Below are 24,620 nucleotides of genomic sequence, written 5' to 3'. Positions count from 1 at the left end.
TCAGTCCCTCCAATGAACATCCAGGACTGATCTCCTTTAGAATGGACTGGTTGGATCTCCTTGCAGTATAAGGGACTCTCAAGAGTCTTCTCCAACACCACAGTTCAAAAGCATCGATTCTTTGGCGATCAGCTTTCTTCACAGTCCAACTCTCACATCCATACATGACCACGGGAAAAACCATTGCCTTGACTAGACGGACCTTGGTTGGCAAAGTAATGTCTCTGCTTTTTAATATACTATCAAGGTTGGTCATAACTTTCCTTCCAAGGAGCAAGCGTCTTTTAATTTCATGGCTGCAATCAGCATCCGCAGTGATTTTGGAGCCCAAAAAAACAAAGTCTGACACTGTTTCCACTGTTTTTCCATCTATTTCCCATGAAGTGATGGGACCAGATGCCATGATCTTTGTTTTCTGAATGTTGAGCTTCAAGCCAACCTTTTCACTCTCCTCTTTCACTTTCATCAAGAGGCTCTTGAGTTCCTCTTCACTTTCTGCCATAAGGGTAGTGTCATCTGCATATCTGAGGTTATTGATATTTCTCCCAGCAATCTTGATTCCAGCTTGTGCTTCTTCCAGCCCAGCGTTCCTCATGATGTATTCTGCGTATTAGAACATTCTATTACATTACTGGTTCCATACCTGATTAAGTCTGCCACCCACCTAAAAGTAGACAATCAGAGTCACTTTCTATGAAAAATATGTTAAAACTCAGTGTGTATGTGTGTTTTCAAAGCAAAAGCAGTTTGAATTAGTCTCTTCAAATTATTTCAAAGGACCTAGGCATTATAATCCTCAATAAACTTTGTTAATGAAGTAACTATTGCTCAGTTTTATATAAAGCTATTCTTAAGACAAGAACTTACATAGTAGCCCAAATTTATAGATGGGAAGAGGACAACATGGAAAACCCTTTCAACATAGGATTACAAAACGCCGTCTATTCGAATATTCTGAAGCATCTCAGTGACTGAATATTGAAATCCTCACCCTGATGTTTGACATCAGGTATATATGGGCTTCCCTGGTGTCTCAGATGGTAAAGAATCTGCCTGTAATGCAGGAGATCTGGGTTCATTTCCTGAGTCAGGAAGATCCCCTGGAGAAGAGAATGGCTACCCACTCCAATATCCTTGCCTGGAGAATCCATGCACTGAGGAGCCTTGTAGCCTACAGTTCATAGGGTCACAAAGAGTCGGACATGACTGAGCAGCTAAGCACGCACGCATATACAGTCTCAAATGGAAATTTTAACCAAATCCTCATACTGAGAGGGAAAAGTCTGGAATAGGACCCTTCATCCTAGCTTCTGGAAGCTGACATTTTATATTTCTTTGATCTAAGATTAAGTTTCAGTTCTGGGAAAAGGTTACTGTATACGTGTCACTAAAATCAGTTGTGTACAAATATTCTCTTAATTCATGACATATAATCTACCTGCAAGAATTCATTTGTTCTACAGTAACAAAGGTAAAGATTTTAGTGTCACAGACTGATTTATTACTGTTTGCTGAAAAAATCAAGAGTTAAAAATACATTGGCTTTTAAACCACAAGTTGTGACAGTGATGTGTCAGTATTGGTTTAATGACTGTAACAAAGGTATCACTATGGTGCATAATATCCATTGTAGGGAAGGTTGTGGGTATGTGGGAACAGGGAGCGTATGGGAACTCTCTGTACTTTCATTAAGTTTAGTTGTGAACCTAAAATGTCTCTAAAAATAGTTTATTTTAAAAAATTCACTGGTCTTGTTAGAATTGGAGTGATAGATGGTAAATGAAGAGGGTATGGTGATTATCAGAAATTATTCTAAAGATCTAAATACCAGGCCATTTATCAGGATAGCTGTATGAAATAATGGAGAGAACGTAAATCCCTAGGCACAGTGTGACCGTATTATTGTAGTGGTTGTAAGGTCCCAGGTGAGTACCTAATTTTTTTTTTCCACATCAAGCAAATCACTCACTAACTCTCATGTGTTAAAGTGGTCTGAAGTCTTTAATGGTTAATGCTGACATTACCCAGCCAACACTGGCATACTGTATTCACTGAACCCTATTAACATATCCAGTGATAACACATTTCTGTATTTCTGTGGGACCAAATTTTAGCCAGGAGGGATTTTCCTTGTTGGGAAGATAAAAGTAATCTTAACTTGGAGACATGTTAATGAAATTAACGTGTGGTTTTTGGGAACAGATCTCACGACCAATAAAAGGGAAGAGTATGGCCCTGGTGCTCAAGGAAAAGAGCCTCCTTCTGCTCATTTGGATGCCTCAGCCCCTCCGGTGCCCTCGGCGGGTGCAGCGCCACCGTCCCCGCCAGCAGCGGCCCTCGGCGCCACCCGCGCGGCCGCCTTTCCCTCGGCGGCTTCCGTCACCTCTGCCGGCGCCACTTCGGCTTCCTCAGTCCACCTCCCCATTTCTGCTCCCCATGGCACCGGGCTGCTCGCTACAGCTGCTGCTGCGCAGGAGGAAATGGTCAGTACAGTAATGCAGGTGCCTGTGCTGGGAAAGGGCTCCAAACATGTTTGCATAGTGGATATTTTGAACTCAGAAGCTATTTTCCCATGGAGGAAAAAAAGTCCAGATGGTCTTTAGGCCAGTCCACGAAAATATTTAATATACAAATTAACTAAAACATTAATTTATAGTGAAAATAATATCTGACAATTCTATTACAGTAGTGATAATTAAAAATGAACGTTTTAATTTTAAAGGAACGAAAGTTTCAAGGGCTTAGGCAGCTAATGGCTTTTCTGTATATTTTCTGTTCAGCTGTCTGTGTTAGTCAGTTGTGTTGGACTCTGCGATTGCCATGGACTGTACCCACCAGACTCCTATGTCCCTGGGATTCTCCTGGCAAGAATACTGGAGTGGGTAGCCATGCCCTCCTCCAGGGGATCTTCCGGACCCAGGGATCAAACCTGGGTCTCCCACATTGCAGGCGGATCCTTTACTGTCTGAGCCACCAGGGAGGCCTTCCCTCTTCATGGATGCAGATACTAATGCTACTCTGTAGTGACTCCATCTTAATGATTAGGTTTTAGGTTTTCATTTATAATTGGAATGAAGATAGCAATTGTTTTTCCTAAAGTCACTAGCTGCTAATAGAGGGGTCCGTAGAGGGGAAAGAGTACTGAAGGAGGATGGAGTATTTGTGGGAGAATTTAGCTGAAGTTCAGTTAATCAAGCTGTTTATCTGTATATCATGGTTCTGACTTCCTGGCCTCCTGTTGTTAAACCTGTATTCTTCAGTGTCTCTCGAAGGGCATAAGGAACCGGCCAAGTTTGTCAGACTCAACTCTGCAGGGCTTTTTAAAAAAAACCATATGCTCTTCTTCCCTACTCTGGCTTGGATCTGGCACAAAGCCTTCTATAAAGGCTCTGTAAAGGTTCTATAAAGGAACTAGGATGATTCTTATTTGCTTGTCTTCCTCTCCTCCCTGACCCTAACCACTTACATGAAAGGAAGAAAGATGGCCGAGTAGGTTTTAGGTTTTAAAAGACTTAGATTGGAGGTGCCAGAGTGCTCGGCAGCTCTCTGTAGCTAAGGGAACATACTGAGTCAACTGGACAGTTAGTCATCTGAAGTATTCCTGATGACTTGAATTTCTGCCTTTTGGAAGCTACTAACTTTAGGGGGAAATTTTTTAAATCTATTTTTGCAAATCTCAACATATTTTTGCTTCTCATTCAAAGAGGCTTAAAAAAAATATGACTTAAGAGAAATTTGAATGTGTCGGGGAGTTTTTATTTAGAAAGACACTACAGTTCTACTGGCATGTGTTCAGCTGTGTTTATTTTTCATGATTACACATTTTGAAGTGAGATCCTATACTAATGATCTCATTGAAATAAACATGGTGGTTTGTCATTCATATGCATATCCAGATAACACACAGAGCTAGATTTTTCAAAATTCCCTTCTAAAATATGACTACATGTACATTTGTACAATCTGGGTTTATATCTGAATCTGAATGTGTGTAGGAAGAACCCAATGAATGAGTCTATTTACCACCCTTTTTTGTTACTTTTTGAAACAGTTTGGTTACCTGAGATAATTTTGAAGTCTTTGAAACCTAAAAAACACAATATTAGATAGGCCTTTTTCTTCCCCCATACCTCCAACTACATTCTACTCCTTCAGAACAGTCACGCCTTCCATTTCATTGACGTAAGTACAGCCTTTAGAGAGAAAGGAGAATGACAAACTAATCTGTAGGTATCATGCTAGTTTTCTTCTTTTCCTATTTAATTAAATACTCAGTTCAGTTCAGTTGCTCAGTGGTGTCTGACTCTTTGCGACCCAATGGACTGCAGCACCCCAGGCTTCCCTGTCCCATCACCAGCTCCTGAAGCTTACTCATACTCATGTCCATCAAGTCGGTGATGCCATCCAACCATCTCATCCTCTAAATTAAATACTCAGATTTATCTCAAATATGTCTTCTTGCTTTTGGAAAGAACCGTAATGACAAAAGCAGAAACAAATACATTATTTGGATTACTTACCTTACATGAAACCATTGTTGCTGGACACAGAAAAAGAAGAGAGATTTGTCATTCAGGACTGTCTTTCTCTTCATTTGAATCACAGAAACTTCCTTTCCTTCCAAAACTTTTCCAGTCTTCCTCAGTATTTCCAGGAGCTAAAAGGAGGTGTGTGTAGAAAGTAAACTGCAAATAACTGAAGAAGGGGGGAATACCGTTCTAGTGAAAGAATGTTTTCATCTGTAAAATTATTTCATTTCTGCAGACATCATCAGTGTGTTAAAATATCATAATTTCATGATGAAAATAATTTTCGAAAAATATATGTACTCACTTTGACAGCACATATACTGAACATGTGCTGTTTAGCAAATGTACTATTGTAGTTCACAAAGTTGAGCAATAGATGGCACTTTACTTTTTATAACTCCAGTTGAAATAATTGCAAGAGTTTTAATTGGATTTTTAAGCTGTTTAGTAAGGTTTCTCTTCACTCTTCATCTGAACGGAAAGTGAAAGGCTAGCATTAGTCAGCTGGGGCTGCTCTCCCTGTTTCATAAATGAGGAAATTGAGGGCTAGGGAGAATAACTTGCCAGTGGACAGTTACTAATGCAGTTTGAATTTAGCGTTTGAAAATCTGGCTTCAGAGCCCTGTACTCTTGAGCAATAATCTGCACTGTTTCCATGTCAGATATTAAAATACAAATATTAGAGTTTTCTAAATATGCCATTTCCCTTTTTTCTTACTCCTTTTGATTTTTGCCCAGCTGGTGGGATTAGTTGATCATGAAAACAATAAGTACATGTATGTGTTACTTCTGGTGTAAATGTAACCTTTCTGGAGTATTGTCCAGTTGTAAGCAACAAAAGCTGTAATACCTGGCATTACCTTTTGATACGATCATCCCATTTTTTGCAATACACTGTAAATAACTCTCAAAGGAAAAGGAAGGTCCAGTGGTTAGGATTCCGTGCTTTCACTGCTGAGGGACTGGGTTCCATCCTTGGTCAGGTAACTAAGATCCCACAAGCCACATAGTGCGACCCCCCCCAAAAAAAAAAAAAACCTATTCGTGAAGAAAAATTATATTAACAGTGCCATAGGAAAAAGGGGAAGACAGAAAAGCATATGTGTAATGGTAATTTATCCATCAGGGTCAGTTCATTAAGCAGATTAGTGGTTCTGAAGACTAGGGATTGTTTGGGAAGGGAGATGGGTATGACTCTGAAGAAAGGACGGTGTGAGGGAGAGCCTTGTGATGATGGAGCAGTTGTGTATCTTGATCACAGTGACAGTTACAGAAATCCACACGTGATAAAGTGACATAGAACTGTACCCAGTGTCAACTTCCTGGTTTTGCTACTGTAACTATACAATAATTATCTAAGGTGTAATAATTGCAGGAAACTGGATGAAGAACACATAGGACCTCTATGTGGCTTGTGCTCTCTTTGCCACTTCCCATGAATCTATAATTATTTCAAAATAAGGTTTTAGAAGTTCCTAAAATCCTACAAAATAGTTGGTATACCAAGGTTAAAGGGGTATTTGGAATGGTTGGTTTTATGTTTTGCTTTTGGTCTTATTGTTTAAAAAAATTTCCCCATGTTAGAGTTGGTTGAATATATAGTTATTTTAAGTGCCTGTGTATTTTCAAGTTATAGAAGCAAAAGTACCATAGATTTTGCCATAGATTTTCTGCCAACCGGATATTTCTTTTACAGTATGGGCCCAGGGTTGTGACATCAGCGCAGCAGAAAGCGGGGAGAACAATCACGGCCCGGATCACAGGGAGGTGTGATTTTGCTTCAAAAAACAGAATCAGTAGCAGTTTGGCTATAATGGGAGTTTCTCCTCCCATGAGCTCCGTCGTTGTGGAAAAACATCATCCGGTCACAGTGGTGAGTCTGCCTTCGATAACTTTCTGTCACAAAACCTTTTTCCTGAGAGTGATAAACTAATAAGCACTTAAATGCCATGTTGAGGAGAAGATCAAAACCCAGGATGACTGGTACCTGTTCTGCCTTTACTATTGCAGCCTTTATATACTTGCAGTTACTACATCTGCTTTATATATATACCTTTCCTATTTTAAGAGGCTAAGTACGGAAACTTTGTTTCTTCTCAGTCGTATGCTGTGTATGTGTTAGTCACTCAGTCATGTCCGACTCTTTGCAGTCCCATTGACGGTAGCCCACCAGATTCCTCTGTCCATGCAATTTGCCAGGCAAGGATACTGGAGTGGGTTGCCATTCCTTCTCCAGGTTATCTTCCCTACCCAGGAATCGAACCCAGGTCTCCTGCATTGCGGGCAGATGGTTTACCATCTGAACCACTAGGGAATCAGGGTAGGGGCTCATCCAGGATAGTATAAAAATGATCAAATACAAAAAGTAATCCAGTGTGTTGATGGCCAAATGGGTAAAATATATAAATGATTTCTCAGTAATTTTTTTAAAAAAACAAAAGCTGTTTACTCATTAACTGCTATCCATATAGCATATGTTTTACCCTAAGAAAAACTTCCCTACTTTTATGGTGTTTAATTTTTGCTCTTTTTTTTTTGGAAATCTTCTTCCTACTTTTTCAAATACAATTGTCAACATATTTCTAACTTGGGAAAAAAATCAGGTTGCAATAAATTCATGTGATAAAAAGAAAAGTACATGGAATTTAAGCAAAAATAAACAGGAAAACCTGAGTTAATGCTTTAGTTTAGCTACTTACTGCCTTTGTGATCATATACAAATCAAAAAACATTTGAGCCTCCATTTTTTTCATGTGTAAAACAGGAGCAATAAGAGTACTTAGCTCCTAGAGTTAACTGTCAGGATTCAGGATTAAATGAGGTAATGTGAAAATTAAATGAGATGTATAAAGGCACTTTGTAAAGCCATAAGCAAATTTAATTTAATAAAAATTACTGGAGAAGGATACATGGGATATCTCCTGTTATTTCTTACAATCATACATGAATGAACAATTATCTCAAAAAGTTTAATTTCTAAAAGTTATGAGAACACATCGCTAAAGAAAAACAAGGATTGATTTTATTGTAAAAGAGAATGCCCTCTGTATAAACTTTCAGTCTTAAACAACATTCCTGTCTACTTAATATGTCAAAAAGACATATATGTAAAGACATATTGTAAATGCTTTTCCTTGTGAATACTAGACTGTTGCTGGATGATTAAGGCAAAAGAAGCTGGACTGATGGTTTAAATTTAGCCTCAGGTAAAGTGCAACAGTGAAGCTGCAGACTAAGAAAGATGCAAGTACCGGGTCCAGACTGAACACGTGGAGGGTGGAGAATCATCTTAGCCTCCATAGGCTGGACAGACTTTGAAAGTCCTTAGATGACTTCTCTACGTATTTTTGAAAATGTGAGCTTAGTTATCAAAGATGAGAGGAAATGAACTCATTTCTGTTTTTATCAGCACAGAGGATATTTATAAAGAAATGGGAGAGAGAGACTGTCCATTTGTAAGATAAGATGTAAAGAGAGCACATGTGTTTATTTTTAATTCTGGCAAACTGTGGTTTTGTACTGATTGGAGTGATACTTTACAGAAAAAGAACCAAGAAACTAAAGACTTGAAACCCCTGTTTGATATTTATCTAACTGCCTTTTGTTTATTTAGTATGTCCAATGACTCTTCAGTAATTGGCCATGAATTAAATGGCCATAAACTGCCTCCAGTATTACCTGCTTCGGATTGTATAGCAGGCACAGTGGCAGTCCTCTGTACTATTTTTCATTTTATTCCAGGATCCCAAGAACTAGAACTATCAGAAACAGATTTCTCCAGATTTCTGACACTGGCGCTCCATCTGCTGGATGATTGCTTGCCCCTAAGGCTACTTGGTTCTGTGCTATGTTCTGTAGGCACGATGCCAGTGGTGCCATGGCCTGTTTCTGCAGTTCTCCTGCCCATCATCCCTAAGGAGATATTAATAGCTCTTTTTTTATGGTCAGATCAGGTGGTTAGCAACTAAAATTTCATACCATTTGCAAGAATCTCTTCCATTTGTAGCGGTTATCCAGTTATTTATGTACAAAGAAACATTTATATAAAATACTTTAAGAAAGGAGGTTATTTTTTATTTCTTTAAAGAGGAACTCTAATTAAATGGAATCTGACATGAGGATCTTTGTTTCAAGAGGTTTTGTCCATTTCCTAAGCAAAAGCTGTATCATAGAGCTTTTGAAATGCACAGTGAATGTTTTGATCTGTATAATTTTATATCAAGTATTTTAAAGATGACTTTTCTAAATGGAAGACCCTAATAGGAATCTACATGTACTAATGTTTGTTGGGTTAAACTGTAGATAATGAAATAATATTGAAATAATATTTAGTATGTATAATTTTATGGACTTGTTTAATGTGTATTTTTGCTTTTTCAGCAAACCATTCCTCAAGCTACTGCAGCAAAATATCCGCGGACCATTCACCCTGAAGGTAGTACCTCAGCTTCCAGGTCTCTGGGAACCAGATCAACTCACACCCAGTCTCTCACGAACATTCAGTCCATAAAAGTGGTTGACTAAAATGAGTATGTCCATATAGACGTCTTTTAATTCTTCTGGCTTTACCAAGAATTAGAAGTCTTTAGTTTTTAAAGTTTCATATTCTTAGAACATTATGGATATATTATGTTCACTTTTTCAAAGTTACAAGAGACTTTTTCAAGCTGTACCATCCTTTGTAACTATATGTAGAATTATTTTAATGTTATTTTTTATTTAAGCAATTAAGTAAAACTTTTTTTAAATTAAAGAGAAACTGGACTTAATTTTTTTAATAGGTTCAACGTGTCACTGATTATATCAAAGTATATAAATCCTGTCTTTGTAAAAGGCTAAATCATTTCCAGTGTTACCAAGTAAACTTTGAAAGAACTTGATTTTAAAAAAATTCTTTATACTAATACAGACTAAGGTATTATTGAAAATTTAAAAGATAAAAGCCAAGAGTAATAACACCACAAAGTTTTTTTGTGACTTTAGTATATTAGTCCTCATTTTTCTAGGATTCTAACAATTAAAAATAGGGGGAAATAGCAATACCTGTGAGTAAAATTTTTAATGTTAAAAGAGGAAAAACATTTTACTAACACAAAAACAGAGTCACAGAAACATCAAAAAGAAGGTTCCTTGTAGAATGATTCTATTTCTAATGTTCTTTCTCACCTTGTTGAAACTCTGTACCTTTGAACCCTTTTTTGCTCTGAACATACAAACATTGTCCTGTGGTGGTATAGCCCTGGACAATTCAGCAGACCTTCCAGGCCTGGCAGAGACTTGTCCATGGCTGGACGAAAGGAAGAAACCATCTGGACAAACAGATTTAGGAGAACACAGACCAGGCTTCTGATGGTTTTATTGCTGGCTGACTGGGTTATCTTGAGCCAAACACTTAATGGCAGGATCCTCATCTGTGAAATAATGAGATCTACCTCCCCACCTCTTTCCCAAAGTACTTAGGCTTACATAAAAATGAGCGGATTCCAAAGAACTTGTGTAGAGCCTACTTTCTGTATCTTTCATAGAAGTGGGTGGTTTCAGCCTCTTTCAGTCTGAACATGACCTAGCCCTGTGCTCTAACTTTACCACTGGAAATACAGTTTTTCTTACTGCCTCATGTAGTAATCGGACTAGAGAATAAATGTGAGGTCAGTAAATATCCCATTTTCTAAAGGACACACCAGGGCTTTTTTGAACTATAAAAACATCTGGCTGTGTCTTAAAGAGTATTCACCAGGGAAACCCAAAAGAGTATTAGATCCTTCTTATGCAATAGTATATGATCCTCCTTATACTTCCTGTGGGTTCTGGCCAGCTGCAGCCAGCTTCTGCTGTGGCAGGCGGCTCTTGGTTTTCAATAAGCACAAACCCAAAGCACCTCCTCTCCTGCTGCCTGCACCACAGGCCTGTTCCTCCCAGGCCTTCCCGGCCCACCCAGAGAGTCGAGACACCTGAGGTCTCTGCTCACCTGCAGCATGGAGTCAGCACCCCACTGGGGTAAACATCCGCTCTTAACTTTCCAAACCCTGTATAAACTGTCCATCCTTGAGGTCAGTCAGTCAGTTGTACTTGATACCAGGTGTTGGCCAGTTAGATAAATCACGCTGGTCTCAGCTCTCCCTCCTTCCCCATCTCACTTCCTTTCTCTTCCACTCCTGCTTCCCGGATTTCACTCCTGAGAAAAGCAGTTGCTCATTACTTTGGTCTTGGGCTCTGCTTTTTAAGGAACTTACATGACAGCTAGGGATGGTCTTCAGTATCAGAGCCACAACCACACAGACAGACTAACATCACAGACAGTCAATATTATGAATATTGTAATTAAGAATATTGTAAGCATTTTTTAAAGCCTTAAACGCTAGAAATTGTATATTGTCTGCAGTACCAAGTAGTTAGTATTAGCCCAATTCAACTTAAATTCAACAATTAAAACACTTAACCAGTAAAAATATGTATTCATCTTTGTTTATTATTGCATAAGGGGGTTACCCAGATTTTGAAGCACGGTCTGTGGAAACCGTGGTCTCAGGTGGCAACAATGCTTTAAACTGTTTAGCATCATATGAACATATTACCTGTTTAAAGCCTGTTTTAAAATTTAAATGTACCATTTACAATCAGCATGAGATGAAATGTAGAACTATAAATTCATGATATAATAACTGGACTGAAATTGCTCATGATTTCATTTCTGGCCTTACAGACTTAGAGTCAGAATTTGATAATGTCAAATTCTTAAGTTATAATGAATAGGTACACATAAGCTGATAGAAATCAATACTTGATTTCATATTTCAGAACTTTCTCAGATTATAAAAATAATGCATGGTCAATATGAAAAAAAATGGAAAGTACCAAATCACCTGTAACTACATCACCAAGAGATTAAAAAACATTGGTGCATATAACTCTGGTTTTAAGTAAAATGTTATATTACATAGAGGTGTTATTTAAAGGCAACAGCTACTGAATTCCCAGAGCAAGTTTTTCTTGTAGACTAGGAATAACAGTTCATTTCAGTACTATAGATATAAGGTTAGGCATTTCACAGGAATGGCATTCTCCATCACTCAACTTTACAGAAGAGATAACCCTTTCCCCCAGCCTATGGAGAAGGAAATTAAAGATCTGAGAACTTGAATATTAGTCCAAAGGCTCACAGCTAATAAATTGCGAAACCATGTCTGTCTGTTCTAAAACCCTTGGGTTTTTTCATATACCGTAATGTTCCCACCATCATAATTTTTAAAACATGGTATACAAAATCTTAGCTTATTCTATCACTAGATAAGCTATCAGGTGTTTCATCAAATGACAGAAATGGGAAAATCATATACAACTTGCTTTAAGCAAAACCAAATTTTTTTTTACTTCAGTGGTTGGAAAGTGTAATACCATTTCTTCATCTGTTAGAGAATCCTGTCACTGCCATCTTCATAGTTGAAAGGAAAATCAGTACTACTGCTGGAAGAACTTGATGACATTTAAAGAACTGAATTTAAGAGGATTGAACACTGAATGGAAAATCATTTTAGTTTAATTTCTTTAGGCATTTATGAAACTGCACATTTCTTGGGCCTTGAGTCAGCTTCACTTTTAAATTGACAAATCTTTTCCGGAAAAAATCAGATAACATGATTAATAGCTGACCTTTATTAAGCACTTGCTACAGGTCAGACACTATCACTCAATCCTGCAACAGCCCTTTGACACAGACGCTTTTCTGGTTAACAGTTGAGAACACTGGTGGAGTGAGTTCTCTAGAGAACTTGCTCAAAGTCACACAGCCCATTATCGTCGGAGTTGAGCTATAAGCTCACACAGTCTCACCTGGAGTGCATGCCCTCACCCACTGCAGTGGGCTGCCTCTGAGAGTTCTTGCGGACACTCTTTCAAAGAAACAAAATTCAAAGCATAGGGGACAACCCAGAGCTAGGAGGATAAGACCATGGAAGGTAGCCATCATCCATGCACTATTGCTTTGTACCTACCACTGCTTGAAACAGTGCTGAATTCATAATCTGATGTGCTTTTATGTTCTCAGTTTCAGGTAAAACTGCACCAGCGAAAATAATGGCAGATGTCCCTATATTTTGCTTGAATGGTTATTACATGAATGATAAATAACATCCCTAATATGCTGATAAGGTTTCAAACCATTTTCCCTCACAGTACAGTCCCTGGGAGAGTGCTTTTTAGCAGTAATCCCAGCTGGCAAAATAATAGCCCATCAGCTCTCTTCTCAACGCAGAGAGAACTTTTTCAAACACGCTAACCTGCAGAGTTCCCAAGAGGAAGAGGCATTCTGAGCAAGACCCTTCTTAGCTGTGGGGCACTGTCCTGTAACCTTATGAGACGGTTCAGCTCTCTTGCCCACCTCCTATCCCACACCCACCATGCCCCCCACACAAAAGTTCTCCTCCACTTTTCAAATCCCCAGCTGGGGAATGACTGAACCACCAGGCTGACAATGGGACCAGAATGACTAAGTGACCAAAGGAGAAACTGCGTGTTCGGACACCTAGCTGGGACTGCCGTGGCTCAGGGGAGCACGTCTGCCGACTGTCCTCGACCATTTTAAGGGAGCAGCAGTTTTCACCTGTTTGTTGAAAAGTCTAACTCACCAGCTGGTTCTGGAAAGTCCATGTGCACCAGCTCCTTGTACAGGTGCTTGACCGGCATGGCCTGTGTCACCCAGGCCCCGTGCAGCCAAATAAGCAGAGCCCTGTGGCCGTGTTCGCAGAAGCTCTCCTTTCCTGAGCCAAACACAAAGGGCAGATGATGCTGATGCCTCCTTCCTGGGAGCTCAGTTCTAACTCACTTTCCACATGGCTGTGGTTGCAGGTTCATTCCCCCTCTGGCAGCTGTGAGATAGGAAGCCCAGTGCATGAGAGCCCTTCCTTCACTGGTTCTTCTGGGGGCACCAGAGTTTGGAGTTCTTATCACGCACCTACTGTGCTTAACACGGATCGAAGCTGAGGAGGAGAGGGAAGGGAAAATCTTAGAGCGATATGGAGCTTTGTCCTCAGCGTTCAGGCGGCACTGGGATAGGCCAGCGCTTCTGGTTCAGCCAGTCTGGAGTGAGGATCGGCAGGTCAGTAAGCTCCCACGTCCTGCTGCCGCTGCCCGTTAACCATACCCTGAGCAGCCAGCATGCACCCAGCTGCCAGTCCAGCTTCCAGAAAGCTCCTCAGGTGGAAGTCTGCAGCTCCTGGCCAGGCAGGACTCCACTGGGCACATTTCAGTAGACTTTCTACCCCTAAGAGGTGTTGGGGGAAGTGCTGGGTGTGGAGATGAGAAGCCACGGGCACTACTGTCTACAGGTCACCAGTTACAAACCCCTGCCAGATGCTGAGGAATGGGGGGCGGCGAGCTCTGGGGAGGAAGTCTGCCGCATTGACTGTTAGATGGACAGGCATCTCGGGGAGCAAACTGTACCCATAAAGAATGTACCCCTAGATGAATCCGCTGACCCTCCTTGTCCTGCTGCTGCCAGACTAATTTTTCTTAAATACCATCATCAACATGTCATTCCTTTGCTCAAAAGCCCACCAATTCCTGGGCTTCCCTAGTAGCTCAGTAAAGAATCCACCTGCAATGCAGGAGGTCGAGGTTCAATTTCTGGGTCAGGAAGATCTCCTGGAGAAGGAAATGGCAACCCACTCCAGTATTCTTGCCTGGGAAATCCCAAGGACAAAGGAGCCTTGCTGGCTACAGTTCATGGGGTCACAAGAGTCAGACATGACTGAACGACTAAGCCGCCGCCGCCGCCACCACCACCACCACCACCACCACCACCAATTCCTTCATGCCAGCTACAACATAAATGGATTGTGACTGTTACTGCTGATACTATCATGCCAACCTGATTATCAACTCCATCAGACACGCACCACAACTTTACAGAGCTGACATACCGATCCCCTCACACCACTAAACACATTCTCTGTTCAGTTTAGTCACTCAGTCGTGTCCGACTCTTTGCAACCCCATGAATCACAGCACATTCTAGGCACCCTGTCATGTGTGAATGCAATACATCAAAACCCTTATCCTGGCAGCAAGTACCCCGAAGGCATAATGTATTTCCAAATCAACTTTTTAGGTCAAGAGAAATTTTCAGAAGGCAACTCCATTTTACTGAAGACTTTGCAGAACACTATATGCATAATTCAGAGAAGGCAATGGCAAGCCACTCCAGTACTCTTGCCTAGAAAACCCCACGGATGGAGGAGCCTGGTAGTCTGCAGTCCGTGGGGTCGCTAAGGGTCGGACACGACTGAGCGACTTTACTTTCACTTTTCACTTTCACACATTGGAGAAGGAAATGGCAACCCACTCCAGTGTTCTTGCCTGGAGAATCCCAGGGACGGGGGAGCCTGGTGGGCTTGTCTATGGGGTCACACAGAGTCGGACACGACTGAAGTGACTTAGCAGAGACCAGAGAGATATGCATAATTAGCAACAGGAGAAATCTTAACAATACAAAAGAAATCTTTTTAGAAACTGTAATCAGTATTCAACATTTTCAATGCATTATCTTCCTTTTTTCTCCACATGAAAATGTATCCTTAGAATTAGCAATAAAAGTGCCATAATGTGTGCGGTGTAAGTGAAATGACTGCCTCTCGCCCGCATCGCCTGAGCCATGCTGACCTGACCACTGCTCCCTGATGGCTCGAATCTGGGTGTCTGTAAAGTTCTGCAAACGGGCCAGCCTCTGCCGCTCGTTCTCCTTGAGCTGACAGTAAGCCAGGCGCTAGAGCCAACTGCGAATGTGCCTCTCCGGGCTGTGATCCTACCTGAATGTGAGTAGAGCTGGTTGATGTGTCCCTTCATGTTCTCGCTCTGCTCCTAGACTGAAAGGAACCATATCAGATGATTTCAGACGTTTCCTACTGATTGCCCCATTTCAGAGCATATATGAATGTATTTTTTTCAGGTGGAATCCGTAAGGTGGTAACCAAGACTATGCTTTCAACATTAACTATAACTGGATTAATTTTTTTTGTCATCCAAGATAGAGACAAACGTCTGAAACAACAGGCTGGGGTCTGTCTGACTCAGGAAGCGTGAGGGATTTTGCCACGCTGTGTCCCATGCCTCTACCCCAGCCTGCTTACCACTTCTAAGGAGACAGACAGGGGTACCTTGGCTATGGGAATGTCACCACAGCAAATGCATCTTTAAACATCTTACTTCCAACCAATATCGCTTTCTCTTCTTTGGGGTTTTTAATTTTCTCCTGTCAACATTTCCGTGGGACCCAGATTGGATGTATTCTTTATGAGACCCCATAGTCGATGCCCCTGTCCCTCCTGCTCTCTGATGACTGTGAGGAGAGAGAATGGGCACCCTGACTCAGGGCTGCAGAAGACGGCTCCTCCACGTTGTATGTATTACAACAGAACGGCACGTAATACAGTCACGTTGTGTGTAATACAACCGCACTCTAATACAATCACTTGTGTGACACAACTGCACTGTACGTAATACAATAATGTTGTGTATAATACAACTGCACTGTGTGTAATACAACTGCCCTGTACGTAATACAGTCACATTGTGTGTAATACAATTGCACTGTACGTAATACAGTCACGTATGTAATACAACGTGTATTACAGCACTGCAGCCAGGCTCAGTCCAACAGCACCATGCCTGGATTGAGTCTTGTTTTCTGACTTGTCAAAGTTCCTTTTGTCTCTTTTAAGAATACACACAGACACACACACACAAAGAAGATTCCACCAGAGTCCTACAGAATCCAACCAAAACAACTGGAGGAAATCACAAAGTGAAAGCAGAGGTCGTGGCTCCCTACGACTGCACGTGTTATGCATGTCAGGGCTGCAGACAAGCCTCCCTCCGGAGGGAGGGAATAAGGGACACCCAGGATACACAGCCCACCAAGAGGTCTCCTTTCCTCTTTTACACATCAGTTCAGTTCAGTCGCTCAGTCGTTTCCGACTCTCCGCGACCCCATGAATCACAGCACGCCAGGCCTCCCTGTCCATCACCAACTCCCGGAGTTCACTCAAACTCATGTCCACAGAGTCGGTGATGCCATCCAGCCATCTCATTCTCAGTCATCCCCTTCTCCTCCCGCCCCCAACCTTTCCCAGCATCAGAGTCTTTTCCAGTGAGTCAACTCGTCGCATGAGGTGGCCAAAGTATTGCAGTTTCAGCTTTAGCATCAGTCCTTCCAATGAACACCCAGGATCGATCTCCCTTAGAATGGACTGGTTGGATCTCCTTGCAGTCCAAGGGACTCTCAAGAGTCTTCTCCAACACCACAGTTCAAAAAGCATCAATTCTTCGGCAATCAGCTTTATAGTGACTCCTATTTTTGTCTTTTTAATAAAAGTGAATCTCAGTGAACAGCAATCTGGAAGTCAGTGCGGGGGCAGGAAGTGGACTAAAGGGGTATGGGAACCTGGTTTTCGAAACCTAGAAAAAAGTGGGGGGACTTGTGCCCCAGCCTCCAGCATGGACCAGCCTGCACCCTCACAGCATCAGTAACCTTCTCCGGAAGGTCCACAAAAACTCCTGGGAAACTTGGCCAAGGAGCACGGCAAGACCTTTCTCTAGCAGCTGGACTTTGTGAACAGAAGCTGGGATAGGCATGGGAGGAGTGACTGTCCCATGATTGTTTAAGGTTTTAGAATGCAGGGTCTTTTTCACCGCAGCCTTTCTCTACCTAAAAGAGGTAAGGATGGGGATGGCGGACTCCAACAAACACGAGGAGTGGTGGCTGCCCTGTTCCTTTTCTCCTCATCCCATCTCCTGAAAATGTGAAATCGAAGAAGGTGAAAACCCCAAACACCACCAGTTAAAGGGAAGGCTACAAAATGCCTCTGCTCTCAACTCTGCACTATAACACTTTCATTTCTCTGGAAGCATGCCTGCTGTGTGCATTCCAGGACTGGGCTGGGCTGTCCTTCAGGCTTCCACAGAAAGGCCCAGGGATTTGGGAAGTCCAAGTCTTTTTCAACAGGCAGTGGAAGCATTAATAGCTCATCTGCAAAGCACTGAACTATTTGCAGGAATAACATAAGCCAGAACTGGTGGAAATTAAAATAGCATAAGCCAGATGTTAGGAAGCTCCCATTTGAACCATTGAATTTAATGACGGATGATTAGTTGGTTAGGTAGATGAGTAAATGGATATGAGAGACAGAGGAAATTTCAATAGTTTCTCTAATCTTCTCATTAGGAACTATTTTATATTAGGCCAGGATATAAACTTCTTTAATAACAGAGTTTTAAATAATAAATAACAATAAATAAATTTGGTTTAAAAAAATGTTAAGGATATATATATATATATAAAAAAAACAAGTCTTCAGGATCCCAGTCGTCACCAGGGTTAACAACTCTTAGCATTTTCTGTGGGTCTACATCATCAGCTATAGGTGTGCATTATTTATGATTTTCAAAGTTCATCTAACTCTTCCATCTTAAAGATTGGCAAGGAAAGAGGCCTTATTCATCTGGTAGAAGAGTGATTTATTCTCATCTAGGAAAAAGAATCTGAAAATGCTAACAGAAATTAAAAATAGAACCAGTGAATATTCCTATTTTTAAAGAAAATGTGAAAACCATTAAAAAAACAAGCAAAAAGATGGAATTGGGGAAAGTCATCCTCAATAAAACACAGTGATGACCTAAAACAGTGAGGTGAGGCTAGACAAAGAGGAAGAGGGGGTAGAAACCAGAGGGAAAGGAGAGCGATCAAACAGAATTCCAACTGCCCAGTTTGTCACGTTTGTTTTGTCTTAGAGGCAAAGAAGAAAAGTCTGGGGTGGACAGAGTGGACTCTGAAACAATCCCCAGGTTCCAGGATTACTGAGCCAATTAAAAAGTACTGTGAGCCAAGAGGCAAATCAGTGCATTTTGCCTTAAAAGGCCTCAAGGGGACATTTCTCAGCGTTGGCAAATTAGACATCAATCCGGGCATGAGGTTCTTCAAGGGAAGAGGGACGAGGACCTAAATTCTGGCTCCAGCCTATTGGGCCAGGGAAACAGTCTAGGACAGTGGAGGGTGGTTGTCTAGTAATGAAATTCCTGCCCAAAGGAATTGAGTCTTGCTGGGGTGGGGGTGGGACTTCTACTGAGAAGCTACATGGGTGGCGGCTATCAGAGGGCGTAACTGATGAGAGAAGGCAGAAGGAATGTCCTGGAGACCGGTTTTGTACTCTCAGGATGAATAAGGTGTGCATGACCACTGCAGAAAACCTGAGTACTGAACAGCCAGCACAGTGGTATGCTGCAAACTGCAAAACTCTAAACAGGAATAACACCTAATAAAAATATAAAGCAAAAGATTTGATTTTAACATCTTTGAACTTGGGATTCCTAAGGTATCTGAATAATCACTGGCTGCTATTCCAGCTCTTCTATCCCCACCTAGCAAAAGCGTCACCGTTTCTGTGCAGCACATAAAAGTGTCAAACATTTGAGACGTGGATAGGAATGACCTTTCCTAATGGTCATAATCATTTTCATTATTGATTTCTTACTAGAATATATATATCCTCAGTAGTATAGTTCGTCAATGCTAGAGTAAATACTTGTTTGAAAGTATTTTAACTGTTTTCTTAAAAGTAACTTACACAAACCTACCTGGTTTGCCATCTTTGGGTGTTTATACTTGGTGGGCTTGTAGTTAAAAAAAGGAAGAAAAATTGTGTCCAAATAACGTGGTACTTAAACTTTATATCATAAAGCCACATTTAGAATTGCTGTTGCTTTAATGCTTTCTGAAATTTAAATAATGCAGCCAAATAAAAGACAAAGATTCAAAAAATAAATAGGAACTTCCCTACCAGGACTGATGGCTCCTTCCCTGATGGCTCAGATGGTGAAGAGTTCGCTTGCAATGGAGGAGATGTGGGTTCGATCCCTGGGTCAGGAAGACCTTCTGGAGAAGGGAATAGCAACCAATATTCTTGCCTGGAGAATCCCATGGACAGAGGAGCCTGGTGGGCCACAGTCCTTGGGGTCACAAAGAGTAAGACATGACTGAGCGAAAACACATTCGAATGACCCCTTAGTAGAATGGGGGTCTGGGAACTTGCAGAAGGAACCATATATAGCCAGAGACTGTGGCAGACGGCACGGCCAGCAGTCACCCTCCCGGGCACTCACGCCGGGCTCCTTAGAGCCAAAGTAGACTGGCCTGCTTGGCCCTCTGTGCTCCACACTCTTCTGTTCCCCCCACTGGTGCCAACAAAGGCTGGAAAGGAAGAGATGCGGCTGTTCACGCCGTGGATGGGACAGCACAGGACGAGAGACCGTGAAACCACACTCACCGGGGCCCTGGCCACCAGAGCAGAAAAGTGGAATCACACAGACCCCCCCCCCCGTCAGAAGAGGGGGTTGTGGAAGAGGCCTCCACTGAGCTGAACTTGGCCTTCCTTACCTCTCTCTGTGCATGCTACCTCTCAGCTGCGATAAGCACATCCATGCAGAAGCTGCAGCTGCTCCTTGCAGCCACAGCCAGGGCAGTCTTCCCCTGCTAAAAGCCAAAAACAAAGTGTCAGCAATGTGGAGTACTGGTGAGGACCTCGAGCTTTGGAACAAGGGGCCCTGGATTCAAATCCTGACCCTACTGTGGAAATTAAAAGACGCTTGCTCCTTGGAAAAAAGCTGTGACCAACCTAGACAGCATATTAAAAACCAGAGATATTACTTTGCCAACAAAGGTCCATCTAGTCAGAGCTATGGTTTTTCCAGTAGTCATGTATGGATGTGAGAGAAGACTGACACTGAAGAATTGAAGCTTTTGAACTGTAGCGTTGGAGAAGACTCTTGAGAGTCCCTTGGACTGCAAGGAGATCCAACCAGTTAGTCCTAAAGGAAATCGGTCCTGAATACTCATTGGAAGAACTGATGTTGAAGCTGAAACTCCAATACTTTGGCCATCTGATGTGAAGAAACGACTCATTGGAAAAGACCCTGATGCTGGGAAAGACCTAACCCGGGAGGAGAAGGGGAAGACAGAAGATGAGATGGTTGGATGGCAACACTGACTCAATGGATATGAGTTTAAGTAGGCTCCGGAAGTTGGTGATGGACAGGGAGGCCAGGAGTGCTGCAGTCCATGGGGTCACAAAGAGTTGGACACGACTGAGCGACTGAACTGAACTGTGGCAATCCATTCCAGTATTCTTGCCTGGAAAATCCTGTGGACAAATAGCCTGGAGGGCTACAGTCTATGGGGTTGCAAGAGTTGGACACGACTTAGCAAGTACACCACCACCATTGCTTCCTTGAGGGGACACTGTGGGCCAGTCCTCAGCTTCCCTGGGTCTCAACAACTTCCCCTCTGTGTAGCAGTGAAGGGCAAGTGTGATAACACATACGCACCCTTAGAACTGCTTGTGGCACATGGCAATAGTCTAAGAGATGCTAGATGTTGGTAGTGTCAGGATCTGTGTCAGTGGGGCAAGAGAAAGGATTGTGGCTTAGGGACCCACCATCAACAGGTGATTTTTTTATACACACGCTATCAATAAGAACCCAAGCATTTCTCTAAGATTGGCAGGGGTCACTCTGGCTCACTGCACTGGGAAGTCCTCAGCAAATAAATAATGTGATCACACACACTTCTCCTCCAAAAGCTAACTCCACCTATGGCACAGACTTTAGCTGAATCCCAGGGATGGGCGAGCCTGGTGGGCTTCCATCTATGGGGTCGCATAGAGTCGGACATGACTGAAGTGACTTAGCAGCAGCAGCAGCAGCATGCCCGCTTCCCCTACCAAACTGCCTTTCCTCCTTTCTTCTAAAAGAGATCTCCTGATTTTAGCTGGGCATTTGGCCACCTGAGTATTTCCCTAGCCTTCCTTACCCTTGGATATGTGAACTAAGTACTGGCCAATGGCATATAAATGAAGCAGCACATGCAACTTCTGGGAAGTATCCTTAAAGAGAAAAGGGATGTCATTCCCCTTCCTTACCTCCTCCTCCCCAAGTGGAATGCTGACATGATGGCAGGAGCCCAAAGAGCCATGTTAGATCAGCAAGTGAAGGCCATCTATTGAGGAGGGTGAAGTGATAAAACAGAAAAGGGATGAATTTTACTCAGAATAAATATCAATAATGGTAACACTAACACAATATAGAATTCAGCTTCCCAGACTCCTATCCCGAGATTTTTCTATTACATCATACCACCTCTAAACAAAGATGAGGGGTTGGAATCTTAGCCAAATCATTCATGCATGCTCAGCTGCTCAGTCATGTTGGATTCTTTGAGACCCTATGGACTGTAGCCTGCCAGTCTCCTCTGTCCATGGAATTTTCCAGGCAAGAATACTGGAGTGGGTTGCCATGCCCTCCTCCAGGGAATCTTCCTGACCTAGGTATCAAACCCCCATCTCCTGCGTCTCCTCCATTGGCACGTGGATTCTTTACTTCAGCGCCACCTGGGAAGACCTTGGAATGAGCAATAAAGGCTGTTTTAGACATAATTTGGGGGCATATATGTCCTTGGAGCCCATATGGCACCTCATACAAATTACAAATGGCATACCTTTGTCAAGGTGGAAATAGTTCAAAGTTCCCCTAGATTTTGTGCAGTGCACAAGCCACACATCTATACTGTTTCCCCAAGCAAAAGATGCTGGTTCTCATTTGCTTTTCAAAGGACCCATGGAAAATCTGCTCAGGGATCCTGAAGATAGTTAAAATGAATAGTCAGAAAGAACCTCAGAAGGGACTTCCCTGGATGTCCTGAGGCTAAGACTCCCCGTCCCCAATGCAGAAGGCCTAGGTATGATCCCTGGTCAGGGAACTAGATCCCACATGCCAATAACAAAGACCCAGAACAGCCAAATAAACAAATAAATATTTTTTTCTTAAAAAAAAAAAAAAGAAGAAAGAAAAGAAATAACCTCAGAAGAAGTTCCACCCTCAGAAACCCATGTTTCTATGCTTAGAGATCCAGAAACTTATTCTGATAAGTCTCTTACATGGCTGAGTATTTGTGAAATGCAACTCCCACCAATTCAAATGGTTTGTCTGCTAGTCCAGACACTGAGACCCAGGTGAACCTCAAAATTAGAGTTGAAAGTAATCAGCTTCTAATCAAAAGAGACAGTAATGAAATTAAGAAGAACTTTATTCTGCAGGCATTTAGCAAGTGTCTAATTGTATGCTATCTAAATTCTGGCTTATAAAGCCATCTGAATCACCATAATTAGCCTATTTTGGGAAGGCAGCATTCTGAGAGCCAGAGGTTTCAAGCTCATAGAAAAACCTTCGCAGGGAGCATGGCTGGAGTAGAAATGCAGATACTTTTGCTGTTGAGGGTGCGTGGCCCTCTGGGAGCTTTGTGATACCGGAGGCTGACAGGACAGGGAAAGTCAGCTTTACCCCAAACTTGGCTCCTTCCTTCCCAGCCAGTGTGTGTGTATGTGTGTTAGTCGCTTAGTCATATCCGACTCTTTGTGACCCCACGGACTGTAGCCTACCAGGCTCCTCTGTCCACAGGGTAGACCAGGCAAGAACACTGGAACGGATAGCCATTTCCTTCTCCAGGGGATCTTCCCAACCCAGGGATCGAACCCAGGTCTCCTGAATTGCAGGCAGATTCTTTACCAACTGAGCTACTAGGGAAGCCAGACCAGACCTTCATTCAGTCTTAGAAACAGTCACTTATCTTTGGTAAAAATCATGGGAACAGGGAGAAACGAGAGTTTTTATCATTAATTATATATGTCCTGGATGCCAACTAGGCACCAGACCCGATGAGAAAAGAGGGAGGAGGGGAAAGGAACTCTGGAAAACAGATCATGAGGCCCAGGAAACTGTGGCTTTTGTTTTGAAAAGAGAATCGAGCTGTAGCAGAGGCATGTTCACTGGAATACTCAATCCATTTGCATTAGGGGCCCAGTGTAAGTTCCCTGCCCAATGCTATGGATTCCCCAATCACCAGACTGCCCTGGAGGTGCTGTTAACGAAAAAACAGAATAAACTACAAAAAGAAAGCTAATTTCTTTTGAGAAGCTACTAACACAACATGTTAATATTGGTCTAGACCAGAGTTCCTTGGGGTTTTTCTGTAAGATATCATGACAGAAAAACCTAACTGAACTTTTTGGCCAAACCAATACTAACTCTAAATGTTAATGAAGTTAATGAGCCACCACTGGTGGGATTTCACCTAAGTGATGGAAATATGGTTGGTTTTGTTTTCCTCCCCTGTGCTTTTCTGTTTTCCAAACTATATTACTTAACGGACATACAGAGACAAGTAAAACAACATTTCACCACTTCAGAATCCACAAACATGAAATGTGTGGTCCTGAAATGGACTAGGGAGGATGCAGGCTTGCAGTGGGAATCAGGGATGCCTGAGCTCATGACCAGTGAGAGTAAAAACCTGGAAGAAAAAGCTGCAACTTCTAGAAGTGCTGGGGAGCCAAGCAGCCGGTAGCTTTGGCTCTGAGGCTCAGCCGTGCCTCTGACAATGGCCCTGATGCCATCAAAAACCTCCCAAGTCTTCTCTTAAAAACTGGGATAATTTCATCCACCTCGCAAAAGAGACGCAAGAATTGAACTAAGATGTTATTGTGAATGAGTGTGAGTACCTAGCAGAGCTGCCACACAATGTCTTCTTTTATATCTTTTCAGGAAAGATGGGACCTTACAGATGGTCACCCAAGCCTGCATGGTTGAGCCTGCAGAATTGCATCACATGCAAGAAATAAAGCTGTCCATCATGCTTAATGGTGCAAGCAACCCAAATGTCCCCTCTCTGATGAGTAAAAGGTGGCATATTTACAAGGGAATCTTATTCAACCTTAAAAAGGAAGGAAATTCTGATACATGTTGCAACTTGGTTGAGCCTCGAGTACACAGTCACAAAAGGGAAATATCATATGATTCCACCTAGATGAGGCACACAGAGCAGCCAGTTCAGAGACGGGGGGTAGAATGGGGCTAGAAGAAGAAGAAATGAGTGTTATAGTTCACAGAGTTTCAGTTCTTTAAGACAAAAACGTTCCGGAGGTTGGCTATATAACAGTGAATGTTCCTAACACTACAGAACTGGACATTTAAAAATGGTTAATGGGGACTTCC

The 24,620-nt window shown here is 42.2% G+C and overlaps 2 protein-coding genes across 6 annotated transcripts in view; one reads left to right on the top strand and one right to left on the bottom strand.

Moving 5' to 3' along the window:
- Window positions 1-11,374, top strand: part of POC5 (POC5 centriolar protein) — a 33,263-nt gene extending 21,889 nt beyond the window's left edge. For 4 of the 5 annotated variants that reach the window (XM_055436496.2, XM_088839879.1, XM_055436494.2 and 1 more), the window contains 3 exons: window positions 2,203-2,483; window positions 6,226-6,402; window positions 8,910-11,373. In XM_055436496.2, the coding sequence (XP_055292471.2) occupies window positions 2,203-2,483; window positions 6,226-6,402; window positions 8,910-9,053 (602 nt within the window). In that variant the 3' untranslated portion in view covers window positions 9,054-11,373. Of the gene's footprint in view, window positions 1-2,202; window positions 2,484-6,225; window positions 6,403-8,909 lie in introns of all 5 variants that reach the window. The other variant, XM_055436499.2, reaches the window with a different exon arrangement.
- Window positions 10,319-24,620, bottom strand: part of ANKDD1B (ankyrin repeat and death domain containing 1B) — a 68,562-nt gene continuing 54,260 nt past the window's right edge. The window contains 5 exon segments of the mRNA XM_088840207.1: window positions 10,319-10,497; window positions 12,925-13,135; window positions 13,137-13,285; window positions 15,186-15,375; window positions 19,954-20,049. Coding sequence (XP_088696333.1) covers window positions 10,319-10,497; window positions 12,925-13,135; window positions 13,137-13,285; window positions 15,186-15,375; window positions 19,954-20,049 — 825 coding nt within the window.

The sequence above is a fragment of the Moschus berezovskii genome, chromosome 9 (genome assembly GCF_049115385.1).
Source record: "Moschus berezovskii isolate FMDL1 chromosome 9, NW_MosBer_1.0, whole genome shotgun sequence".
NCBI lineage: Eukaryota > Metazoa > Chordata > Mammalia > Artiodactyla > Moschidae > Moschus > Moschus berezovskii.
Note: the sequence above shows the minus strand (reverse complement) of the source record. Positions and strands in the feature narration are given on the sequence as shown.